The 13280-nt window shown below is 35.9% G+C and overlaps 1 protein-coding gene across 2 annotated transcripts; it reads right to left on the bottom strand.

The window, feature by feature from the left end:
- Positions 1-48: 48 nt before the first annotated feature.
- LOC107036170 (UDP-glucose:glycoprotein glucosyltransferase) lies at positions 49-12662 on the bottom strand. 2 transcript variants are annotated; one of them, XM_015253928.1, is made up of 7 exons: positions 12553-12662; positions 9085-12464; positions 6422-6814; positions 6276-6290; positions 3182-3932; positions 562-712; positions 49-474 (listed from the first exon to the last, which is right to left on the bottom strand). In XM_015253928.1, the coding sequence occupies exons 2-7, from the start codon at positions 12462-12464 to the stop codon at positions 446-448; spliced, it is 4719 nt and encodes a 1572-aa protein (XP_015109414.1). In that variant the 5' UTR covers positions 12553-12662; the 3' UTR covers positions 49-445. The 2 variants fall into 2 exon arrangements, with proteins under 2 accessions (XP_015109414.1, XP_015109415.1); XM_015253929.1 differs by lacking the exon at positions 6276-6290.
- Between the last annotated feature and the right edge of the window lie 618 nt (positions 12663-13280).

Below are 13280 nucleotides of genomic sequence, written 5' to 3'. Positions count from 1 at the left end.
CGGATCCCGTATCTCCAATGTTTACAAATATAATGACACCAATGGAAAAATATCCAAATTATGATTTTTATTAAATTCTCCGCTCTAAATACAATTGGATTGAATTTGATGTACATTACAAAATTGATTGACCAGTTGAAAAAGAAAATATTGCAATTATCATACAAAGCGAAAGGTCCTTATAACTGTTAAATAGATCGAGGAGTGATTTGAAAATTCCTAGAAAGAAACTGATAACAAAACTCTTACGATTTATTGGGAAACATGAAAAACTTTGAAATTGTTTTCCTATACATTAAGATGTTTCTGTTGGTGTAAATTAACAAAAATAACTGATGGCAGCATTCGTAACTTTAGTATGGGATACTATGCACCGTCGTCCCTAGTGCATCGTGGGAATTCCTTGCCGATTCCCCAATCTTTGAAATATTACAATTTTCTTAGATTATAATTCTTCGTGCTTTGTCTGATCGTCTGAAAAATTGAAATGAGATTTATGAGAAAAATGACTTCGAAACAATTATTCGGAAATTTCGATAAAAAAAGGATCGTGTGTATTACCTGAATCGACTTTCTCTTCTTTATCAGTCTGTTTATTTTCATTTTCTATCGCATGTTGTAGCGCCTTGATCTCTTCATCGTAGCCCGTCCATTCTGGGAGAATGCGTATTGCTGCTTGGAGCTTCGCTTCTTTAGTCATTGGATTATTACACTGAAATTTTACAAAAGAATTCGAATGAAAAATACTTGTTCCGTCAAATGCAGCATCATTGGGAAAACTTTTATTCCCACTTATTTGACAATAGAACGAATAAAATAGGTTGCATGCGATGAAGCATGAAGAGATAAAAAAGATATGATTTTTTATTGATTGTTAATGGGAAAATCAGATAGGAAAAAACGAGAATAAAACTACATTGCCCAGGGTGTAATGGTCTTTTTTCAATTCAAATAAATAGGTATCATCATGACGAGTATTTTGAAAAAAAGATCTAATCGGTCGAATGGTTCAGGAAATGTCGGAAAAAAACGATTTTTGAAGAATCGCTATTTGTCAGGAACCGCTCAACCGATCGAGCTGAAATTTAGCATAACTTTGAGTTACAGTAGTACCAATTAGCATTTCCACCCAAAATTAAGAAATCGAAAAAAATCACGATTACAACGTTTTCATTCAGAAACAAAAATGAATAGTCCACATCGAGATTTGAATCCCGGACCTTCCGATTATGCATCGGGTGCTCTTCATATGCAATTTCATAATATCAGTTACGAAGACATCTGACAAAGGGATCGACATTAATGATTAGTTTTAGCAATATTTGGATTGAAATTTGAAATTTACGAAATAATTGATAATTTTAATTTTTAATTGACTATGAATTAAAAAAATTTAATATTAGATTGTAGATTGAATAATTGAAAATATGCGATTGTAAATTGACTACTTGACAAATATTTCTAAATTTCTTAAAAAGGATTTTCGATTAGCCAAATAATCGTCAATCCTCCGAACTCAACTATTGAGTGATAAAATAATTCGGAATTTGGATATTTGATTGGTGGTGGATATTCAAATTAGGTTTTATTAACCGATTTGATGAGTATTACTAGCTATTGATTTCTTCAAAATTTAACTTTATTTAAAATTGAAAATTCTGCGGATGTCTGTCTCACAAGTATTTGTTTACTGTCAGATTTTCAACTCAAACGATTTTCTTTGGTTAGAATAAATGAATGCCCTCATAAACAACACTGTGTGTTCGAAACGTTGGCAATGACACTGAGAGAAAAATAACAGAGTTGTCAAACAAGTCTTACTTGTAGATATTATTATTTTGTAACAATGATTCTTTTGGTAATTTTTAACTAACCATTTTATTGGCCCAAACAAGACTTGTCCGAGAACTTGTTCGTTTTTCGCTCACTGTTCAGAAAGATTTTAGTTTCTCTTGATTCTTTCCATTTTTCGTTTGTACGAAATGTTTATGTTTCGTTTGTAAATCGCAAGTACTTAAAAAAATTGATTTTCTTTAACTGAGAGATGAAGATATTCCCTTCACTTTGATACAAATTTCAATCCACTAACCCATGTTTATTATTTAGAAATGAAATAGACAAAATGCACCATATGCATGCGCGAACATGCGCTTATATGGGACAGAATCATTCAAATATTTCCTCTGTTTGCCCGGGTACCCCAGATTTTTCTCTGCCCATTGGATTCAGTATGATTTTACACATTACCTTCTATTTTTATTTCTATGTTTAGAGTTTTCCAGTAGGCGAATTATCAATTTGAACATAAATTTCATAAGAGGCCGTGTATAAGGAGAAATTAGTTTATTCATTTCTGTCGAGACTATTATGATTAATTTTTTTTAACGTTAGAAAAGTTAGTTTTATATGTTCTGCTCTCATCCGAAAAAATCACAGAATTTTCCTTGACCATGAAAAAAAACACATTTACCGAAAATTTACCGACACTGGCTAAACATCCTTAAGGGGAGACTACTGTGAGTTTTAAAAGTCGTGGGTTATTGGAGTGAGACTTTTCGTACGTTGAAGATCGATTATATAGATCTGAAAACGAGTAATTAGTGCAAAAAAAAAACTTTTTTTATTGTTCGTTTGTCCAAAAACGCTTAAAATGCCAAAAACTGTCCAGGGCCTCCAATTTTTGAGCTATAACAGATTTTTTTTTCCAAATTTCCGGAAAAATGTGTGGAACAACAATTACGAGCCATTTTTTTGGAATTCGACTCCTACACAGCTGATTTCGTCTTTTTTTCATATAAAAAAATTCACTATTTGTGTAAAAAATACAAAAAAAGCAAATTTAGCCATGTAACAGATGAATTAAAAAAAAACTAGCTCGTAATTGTTATTTCACATATTTTTCCGAAAATTTTGCAATAAAAAAATCATTCGTAGCTCGAAAATTGGAGGCCCTGGACTGTTTTTGGCATTTTAAGCGTTTTCGGGCAAACGGACAATCAAAAATTTTTTTTTGCACTAATTATTCCTTTTCAGATCTATATAATCGATCTTCAACGTATGAAAAGTCTCACTCCAATAACCCACGACTTTTAAAACTCACAGTAGTCTCCCCTTAATGGCTGAGGAATAGGAGTTTTTAATGAAGAATAAAATGATACTGTATAACATGACCTAAACTTACCAGATCGATGGTTTTCGCGTACTTTTTCGAGGCATCACTGCACCAAGTTTCGCACCACAGCCACTCCTGCGGCAAGGTTTTAACAGCCACCTGATGGATCATATTATTTGGCAAGTCTTGATCTAAATTTGATAAACTATTAGGATCTGGACTGAGAGCTTGATACTGCCCTCTCAATCTGTCTCCAGCAGCAATACGACGAAAACGTTTGAGATCAACAACATAAAGTGCACTGATGTGATAAGCTCTACCCTGTAAGTGGGTTTTCCAATACCCTTGTTTCCAAAATCTAAAACCATCCATCTCTTTTCTACTATCACAGAACGGTGTGTAAGCGTAGGGGGCTCCTTCGAGATCCAAATTAACGAGCTCCTTCAGATCTGCCCTGACCACTTGATCGGCATCGACAAAGATGATTTTCTTAACATCCAAGGGGAACAATACGTCCAAGAAGAGAATTTTGTATCCCCAAATGGTCCTCTGTTTTTCAGTTTGCTGATGGAGCCATCTCGGCCATTTATACTGAATTAATTCATACTCGAATCCATACACCTTTGCCATGTGCGGTAAGAAGTCCTTCAGCGTTGGAGAGAGATAATTCTTCAAGAACCAAAATTTCACTGGACTCTTGGTGTGTTTTAACACACTGAGCATCATGATTTTCAAGAATCTCTCGTATAAATGACCTGACGCCAGAGAAAATATGTTAATTTTTTCTTCCTGTTCCTCAGCGTCGTCACTTCCGAATGTCCTGAGAAATTATCAAATCATACGTTATTCACATGTGCATAAAACGTATTATCATTATAATTTATGTTAACACGTATGAAAAAATCCTGTGGAGAATTCGAACATTTCCTACAGGATTTTTCTGGTGGGATTTCCTATAAAATTCACTATAGGGTTTTCTATAGAAAATAACACACAAAATTGAGACTCGAAACCAATCGGTCACAAGGGTCAGGATTAGGGTCATAAATCTCATAGGAAATTCTATAGGGAATTTTCCTCATCCAAATGTCAGCCAATAGAATTGCACTATTCGACTGTTATTTCATATAGTCAACACGGTATTCAGCTGATAATTTTTGATAATTCAACTGGTAATTTTTCATGTTGACTATATTTGTGGAAAACAAAAGATTCCGTGGTCGAGTGAACCCCTGGTTGGAACTGTCAGATGGATTGTGTCTCATAGTGCAATTCTTTTGGCCGACATTTGGATGGGAAAATTCCCTCCCGAATACTACTCGAGCTTCAAAATTAATCGAGAAATTCCCTCAAGGTTCCCTACACACAAACGAACCTATCGGGAATTGCTCGATAATTTTGAAGCTCTCGTGGTGTTACTTGTGGTGGTCTATAGGAAATCCTATAAAAAATCCTGTGGGAAATCCTATCCGAAAAATGCTATAGGAAATTTTCGAATTCTCCATAGGATTTTTTCATACGTGAAGGTCCGGGTGGATTATCTTTCGAACGTTATCTCGATTGTTTTTCCATCTTCATAATGTAAAATATATCACAATTTCCAGTGGATTTTACATCACGTAGAGGTCCCTAAAAATTATGATTGCACAATCAAAAAAAAGTAGAAGAAAAAAATTTGAAATTTGAAAATTGCTTCATGTGTCCTTTTAAGGGACGCATGTATAACTTCCCGATGCAAGTTGAAATTTGAAATTGGAAATTCGTAAATTTCATACGAAACATTGCAGTTCTTTCAAATTCCAATTTCACGATTTTCAATTTTGACACTTCTTTTGTGAAAAACTCAAAAAAGGGTGGAGGGTTTTCTCTCCTAATCTAATCCAGCACGCACGATAATATGTAATAGAAAAACCTATCGAATTCGTTAAAAAATTCTATTGAATTTCTATTAAACTTTCTATTAGTTTTTGGCTGATTCTATTGATATGTCCAATGGACAAAATTCAATAGAAAAAATTAACAGAAATCGATTTTTCTATATAACTTATTCTTTTCATATATTTTCTATAGAATTTGCTCGACTCAAATTTTCTAACTTTTTTTCATTCTATTTTTCTTTTTTTCTCATCAAGGAAATTAAACAAAAACACTTAGAAAATTTGAGCCGAGGAAATTCTATAGAAAATATTTTAATAGAATAAGTTATATAGAAAAATTGAATTCTATTGACTTTTTCTACTGAATATTTTCTATTGAACATTGCAATAGAATCGGCCAAAAACTAATAGAACAGTTCAATAGAAATTTAATAGAATTTTCTAACGAATTCGATAGGTTTTTCTATTAAATTTTTTCGTTCGTGAATCTTAAGCAAGTATTAGTTTATTTAGTTTATTTAGTTTAAACAATTATTAAAATTATAATTTAATTATAATTTAAACAATTATATTTATAAACAATTAGACATTCTATGCCAGAATGCCTATCGATCGCGACCAACTTCATTTCGATTGCACTACGCGATCGCCCGGGAGTGTTAACGAAAAAAAGTGGCCACACATACACTTTTCTAAAACCCATATAAGGAGCTTCTAGTCGTCATGAAACGTCGACATTTCATGAAATTACGATTTTTCATTTCCGGGGTGAAACCAATAACTACCTATTGGGAAGTTAAAAACTGAAAATTTTCAAAAAGTGTTTTTAATAAAGATTAAGAAATGAGTTCGATAGAGTGGAAATGGTGAATGGATAATTTATCATGGTAATTAACGATGTGATAGCCATTGACTACTCTGACAAACGACGACCGAACAGCCATTAGATACATCAAATTATTAATTTGTAATTCCCTCCCTATTGGATTTATTTCCCAATATTATTCAAAAACGCTCTTCGAAAATGTTCAGCTTTTTTTCAACGTGTTTTTGATTGTACAATTATAATTTTTGGAGACGCCAGGGCTATGTAAAACTGAATAGCGATTGGGGATCATTTCAGATTATCAAAATAAGAAAAACAACCAAGATCACGTTTGAAAGATAATCCACCCGGGCCTTAATTGTCATGTTGTATCAGGCCGTTCTGTCGCTATTTAAAAAAAACAGGTAAAAACTACTACGTAGGCCGATATAAGTTGCAATGGATGATTAAAAAAGCTTACCAATAATCGGAAAAGCTAGAACAAAGTTCAGCTATTTAGCTATTTTTCTCCCTTCTTGAATAATTGGAAGTATAACATTGTAAATTATTGAGGAGAACGGAGAAAAACGATAAAATTGAATATGAAGGGATGTTAATCCACTGTACCTCGAGATTGAATTCCAAATGCCCGATTTTTTGTCATCATCTTCAGCCAGAAGATCCATATCCAGTTTATCTGACTTCTTCGTAACTTTCAGTTTGAGGACATGACTCTTCAACGAACTGATGAGCACTCTAACACCGTTACCGTTCTGGATAACGTCATGACCATCCACCGAAGTTATGTTGTAAATTTCTGCTGATCTACCGTGTCTAAGGCGGAGAATCCACTCGCCAGGATTTGCTTTCAGCTGGAAATACCCGAGATTCGCCATCACGATCGTATCCACCATTGCATGTGTTTCAGTACCGAGAGTTATTTGAAGACCTCGGGGAGGATTGCCCATGGTAGCTTCGAAGCAGTGGCCTTCGAGAAGGAGATATTCGAGTTCGAATTCACTGGAAAAGTGTAACATATTTTTTGAATGAACATGAAAGACATTGAAGTACTGATAATTCTTCTCAAATTTAAGAATTAAGTTGAGCATTTCATTTATAATTGGAACGTTAGACTTGGTGAGCCTTTTGATGATAAGTGATTTAATGTAGTTTCATATCGTCGGCGTGTAGCCAAAGGGGCGTAAGTGCCAAAAATCCCCTGTTTAAAAGTCAAAAGGGCGTATATATCGTTTCAATGGTTTTTCGACTTTTCGTGCAATTTCTGAACAAAAATGTATTAACAAAAAAATCTCTACCAAAGGGGTATAATTACCCATTTTTAACGATAAAGGGGCGTAACTCCACACTTACGCATGTTTACCATTATCAGGCCCATTTTGCCCTTTAAAGTCGTCTGGTTATTCATATTGAGAATAATCCCGGTTCCCCTCCTACCTCATTCAAAATCCCATCCAATCATTTCCTATGACGTGACAAAGAGGTGGAACGCTATATAAATTCCTTTTTTTAATGTAAAAATGAGAGGCCAATCGTCATCCTTAGTGTAACCGTGAAATAAATTACAACAAGCAGAAAAAACAAGAGCCTACACTTTGGACTTACGCCCCTTCGTCATTGTTTAGCTACGAGTAAACTAAGATATCAATCAAGAGACTACAGTTTATGGAGGGCATGTGCTGGAGACACGCCCCTTTTGTTCTCATTATTTAGAAATGTATCCATTTGTCATTATCAAAATTAATTGGTGAACTGAACGATAAAAAAAACATACGCCCCTTTGGCTTTGAAGAAAAAGAACTCGAAATGATGACATTTACGCCCTATTGGCGACGATATTTAGGGAGACACTGTACGTCCGGGATAGCCAAATTTGTAATATTTTATTACGATTAGTTTTGGAGCCCTTAAATAGATAACATCAACCTTGAAATTTTTTGAGTAATTAAGTATCATCAATTCAAATATCCAAATTTTTAACTATTGTATCAATCAATAATTTGAGGTGGGAAGATTGACGATTACTTGCGTAATCGAAAATCCCCGTTCAATAAATTTGAATTATTCACTTACTAGTAAATTTACAGTCTCATATTAACAAATTTTAAATATTTCATTATTCGTAAAAAATCAGATTATTAATATTATATTATTTGAAAAATTGAATCAACATATTTTAAACCTTCAATAATATAAGGGTCAAATCCGTGCAATATTACAGAAATTTAATATTGATGGGGATGCCTGCTGTACGTACGAAATCTTGTATAGAACATTTCATGTAGAGTAATGAAAAGAGCCCACATTGTCGATATGAAATAGTGTATACTCTGGAAAAATTTTATAACATTTTAAGTCCAAAATGATGCTGATAGCGTGAAAAATGACGTCGCTAGAGAGATGAAGAATTTAATTCTAAAGCTGTTGGAATCAAGCTGTTTGTAAATAGATTTCCTGATATCCACATAATGAATGAATCAATGACTGTGACTGCTGATAAGGCCCTTGACCTTGTAAAAACGTTACTCTAAATGGGTTTTTGAGTACGTTCACCATATGCCGTCTGGGATCTGCTGACCTCTTATGTGAATACTACTATTTTTTAATTTATTACTTTATTAATTTTGCCATGCACACATATCTCTGTATATTTTGAATCCTATTACTGGCTTCGACTGTTAGATTCGTGTTTCAACAAATAAATAAATAAAATAAATAAAATAAAATAATTGAACATTGCTTTAAATAGAAATTGCGGGGACAAAAACGTCAATATCTCGAAAAAAAATGGACAAAGTGGACTAGTTTCATGTGGATAGTGGATCTATATCAAATACTACAGACCTATCGTACATCGTAATTCCTACGAGACAGAAATCCATATAAGATTTCGACAGGCATTGAAAGTTGGAAAATTTTCAAAATTTCATGACTTTCATGAGTTTCTGCCTCTGAATTCTTATAGTGATACGAATAAAGAAAAAGAATTGAAACTTATTTTATAAGAAAACGGGAAATTCTGAGAATTTCCCAAGTTTCAACACTCATAGGCATCTTGCAGAAATTAATTTCATATACGATAAAGCTATGAAATTCTCTACAGCACAACTCTGCGATTTTTTCAGAACAATTCTGACTCTTCGATTAGTCAGAATGTTCAGACGAAATATGTTAATTCTGAACTGAACACCCCGTAAAATCAAAAAATCATAGTGTTCTCCTTCTAATTAGTTTCAATAATTACAGAAGAAATAAATCATAGTTGAAGTTACCTGTGAACTCCTATGGCCACATTATCCAACTTGATATTATCCAAATCATAAACACTCTTAACAACCTGAACCATCCAGTTGTCAGGGGCATGAATATTCTGCGTCAAAAGTGACGACGTTGGTAACTTGTTAAATTTGGCACTAGCTCCAACCAGCTGTCCATCAGAATTAAACTGAAGTTCAGGCTCGAAAACGAATCGATAGAAATTTTTGAGTGGCATGTCGCTGTTTTTATCGACACAGTTCAAGAAAATTTTGATGTTACAATTGAGCGCCTGCTGGAGTGTATTCAATATAGTGCCCAACTTCTGAGCACCCCGGGACACCGGATCCACAATAGCAATTATATTGAAAGCAACTTGATCAGGATTACTGGCAGGTATTTTGACAACACTGTGGTCCTCTCCACCTGAAAGCACCTCGTATCGGCTGCGTGTCTGTAGTCTTGGTACAAGTAAAGATGCTATCTCCATGATAACGTCATCAGAGATGTCCTGCTCCTCTTCATCATCACTCGCATGAATTTTCTCCAAATTGGTGATGAGTTTCTCCCCATACGTACTATGACTAAAACGCTCCAGCAGTGCGAAATCTTGATTCGAAAAATTTTCCCCATCATCCAAGGGTCCAATGATCCTTCCATTGCATATCACAGCACGCTGAGTCGTCGAGGATTCATCCATTCTCAACACAATATTAGCAAAATGCTTGTGGACCTTCAGCATAAACTCATGATTCGCGTTCTCATCGAAATCAGTCCCGATGTGTTCATGGTATTTACTACGATCAAACTCTCCCTTTTCAATCAAAGCAGCGTTCTTCTCCCCTATCACCTCCTGAATATAACGAATAATTTTATTGTGGTTTTCTGCTGGATAATCAGCGCTCAATACCGACAGGACGATTTTATTTACACTAATGTTAACGCTGTCGTCTTGATCAACATTGCTGTTGAGAATGACTGCTAATCTCGCGTCGGCATTAGACTTGAGATACTCCAAAGCTTCGCGGAGTAACAGCCTCCCATCCGGATGTTCCAAATTCGTTACAATCCAGTACGTGTAAAGATGCTGGGACTTCTTTCTCCTCGGCATGTACAAGTAGTTCGAGTTTTTGATAATCCAAGCTGAAGTATCCTCGGGACCCCACGTGGATACGTCCTCCGTAGTGGGCACTTCCCCAACTAAGTTTAGCCACTGTGTCTTATCATTTTTAAGCACTCTCTCATTCAATCTTGGCATAACGTTCGGTTGATTCATCATGAAATCAACGATGTCATCCCCTTCAGTAACTTCGCCTTTGTAAACAGCTTTTTGCAGCATCGGTGTCTGGGAAAAAATCATTTTTAAAATAATGTCCTCGAGGGACTCACCGTCCACTATACTGGAGATACCTTCCAGTGGGACACCATTCAATAGTGCCTGGGGGAAAACCTTGAAACCAGTCCTCCTGATAAAATCATCAGCCCAGGGTCTTCCGACATCGTAGTCTGAATTTTCGCCGAATATATCGTCAACATCTGCCGATGGGTCTCTCGATCGCAGGGCTTTTACGACGTCAGATACTTCCACCCCATTTTCAGACGAATCATTATCGTTGTTTCCAGAAGATTTCCTCTTCTCAATGTCGTTCAGTAAAACTGAGAGAAAGTAAACAGCCTCCTTGGCACTTTTACTCTCGAGTAAATAATGAAAAGCATTGTTGACGGCGATGCTCGGATCACTCTGTCCTGTCAACGACGGATCAAAATTTGTATTGAAGACAAATCCAACTCTGATCGGTGCTGAATGTGCGTAAAGTGTTTCTGCAGTCGCTATCAGGGGCTTCGAAAGAGGGCTCAGTGGATCTATGATGAGAATCAAATTGTACAGATTTCTCCGAATATTTCTCAGCATCCCTGGAAAAGTTGGACGCAGCAGTGACGTTAAACTTGGAGACCATCGGTTGTACCGTGAATCATTCTCCAGATCGTTTACCCAAATGACTGCAGAGTCCCTGATGTCAATGGCAAAATCTTGATTATTGTCTGAGGAATGAGAGCCAGACAGATCTAGAGCCAGGAGTTTCTCCATTTTGCTGCTGCTCACTCCGATTTTGTGGAGTGTTTCCATCACTGTGAGCTCAGCTCGAAGGGTCTCCAGTAATCCTAAAATGTCAATTGTATCTAAATCGAAGAAGAGACCATTTATGAACAATACTGTGTCTGTTGGTTGGATATGCAAATTTCCAAAAAACAACTCTTGATTTCTCTTTATTTCTTTCTTCATCTCACTACTGACTTTAGTACGAATTAATGATTTCGCCTGCATTGGAAAGTTTTGAGCAATATCTGTGAGGACTTTTATAGCCTCCTGCGACGGAGATTTCATTATTCTTTCGGCAGCCTGGTGACTGAGTTCCTGGAACTGCCAGACTTTTAAAGCCCCAATCTCATCGCTCGTCTCAAGAAGATGTTTCTCAAATTTGTCAAGCTCTGCGTGTTTGTCCGGATAAAGACTTCTCAGTACACCAAAGTTAATTCCATTGATTTCTTCGACCCCTTCATTCTCATATTCTTCTTTTCCCGAATTATCTTTGATGTCTGAGTCATCAGTTGCTTTGTACTCTGTAGACTTCATGTGCAGTTCAACCCCATATCCTCCTAATCTCAGATGATGCTCTGGACGATCTCTGACGTAATGTCGAAGGATGTAAACGATTTTTTTGGCGTCAGCTAAGCCCTTCAATTTTTCGTGGAAATCGCTGAAGCCAACGGATCCAATTTGCCCGTAAAGAATCACATATTTACCAGTTATTTTTGACTTCCCTCCTGATTCTGATTGTCCTGACAGTGGCACTGGATACTGATGATCCAGCGAATACACAGTCCTCTCCTCGTCATCATCATCATCACCATCAATTCTATTCTCTATGGATTCTAACAAATTCTCTACTTCATCGGAACTACACGTCAGCTCTCCATGAACATCAACAAAATTGTTGCAGGCTTCAACTTTTTCGGTTCTTCTATTCTCGCCCATTTGTGAGAACATCTCGATGCGAGCGGAATAAGTCCTGAGGGACAGCGATAATTTGAGGAGAGCATTCTCTGTTGATGTGAGAAAATTACTCGTATGATTAATTAATCTATCATATCTCTCTTTATCTGTTTCTTCATGAGCATCAAGAGCATTTGCATCGCTGTTGCGAGATACCGTATCTATGAATTTCCAAAAATAATTGGGATTCTTATCGTTTAAATACTCAGCTGCTTCTAGAATAATTGGAGTGTCCCTCCAATTAGCGTTGATCAGTGTTGTTACGTATTTGCTCCGTTTTTTGCCAGGACTCGCTGTGTTTGAGGATACCAACAGTAAACAGATGATACCAATGCGCCACATCTGCAAAATCAATATGTTGATGAAAATTTATGGTGAAGTCTTGATAGTTGGCGTCAAATTTTCAAATTCGGTGGACTTTAAACGTTACCCTGGAGTCTCTTATGTACTAAATGTTCCAATATCAAAATTGTAAATCACTAAATGCACAATGTACAAGGCAATCCATGCACGACAACCAATCCATGTATCGCACGTGCCGGCTGCCACTAGCCACTCTGTCCCGTAAAATACTAGACACTTGCAGGAAATGCCAGCTTGGAGAACTTGCTGCTTGAGGCACCACCAGCTGTGATGTGAATTAGCCTTCTAATGGTAACGGATTCATACAGCGTTAAGAATCTCTTTTATCATGTCGGTGTCGGTATTGATGGTCTTCTTCTTTGTTCAGCAGAGGAAACGCGGCGAAATTTGATAGTCTTGGAATTTTATCATAATGAGTTGAAAGTTCTTAAGGTGTTTCGTGCGAAAAAGGTAAATAATGGCATTCATCTGGAATTTATATAGAATGTTTATTATCGCAATTGAATTATCTATGAATTTTCATAAAATTTTTTCAGATTTCCTTTTTAAGTTATTAACGATTGAAATCAATTCTTATACATGGGCTCTTATGGAGATTTTTCTGTTTAAGGATGTTTAGCCATTGTTGGTAAATGTGTTTTTTTTTTCAGTAGATACCACTAGTGCTTCAAAATTATCGGATATTTTCCGATAGCTCCGTTGCTTAGGAACGATTGTGTCAAATTTTGCAGAAAAATCCCTCGTGCTTCGCACTCGGGATTTTAAACCTATCAATTGAATGCCTAGGACACTCGT

Source organism: Diachasma alloeum, unplaced genomic scaffold (genome assembly GCF_001412515.2).
Source record: "Diachasma alloeum isolate Michigan unplaced genomic scaffold, Dall2.0 Dall_scaffold_00206, whole genome shotgun sequence".
Lineage (NCBI taxonomy): Eukaryota > Metazoa > Arthropoda > Insecta > Hymenoptera > Braconidae > Diachasma > Diachasma alloeum.
This window is presented reverse-complemented; position numbering and strand designations above follow the sequence as displayed.

Bases quoted from the DNA above. Each gene is read 5' to 3' on its own strand.
- LOC107036170 (XM_015253928.1), bottom strand. From the start codon at position 12,464: ATGTGGCGCATTGGTATCATCTGTTTACTGTTGGTATCCTCAAACACA. The intron at 713-3,181 runs GTAAGTTTAGGT...GTAAAATTTCAG, and splicing joins ACGCGAAAACCATCGATCTG to TGTAATAATCCAATGACTAA. The intron at 475-561 runs GTAATACACACG...TCAATTTTTCAG, and splicing joins AGAAGAGAAAGTCGATTCAG to ACGATCAGACAAAGCACGAA.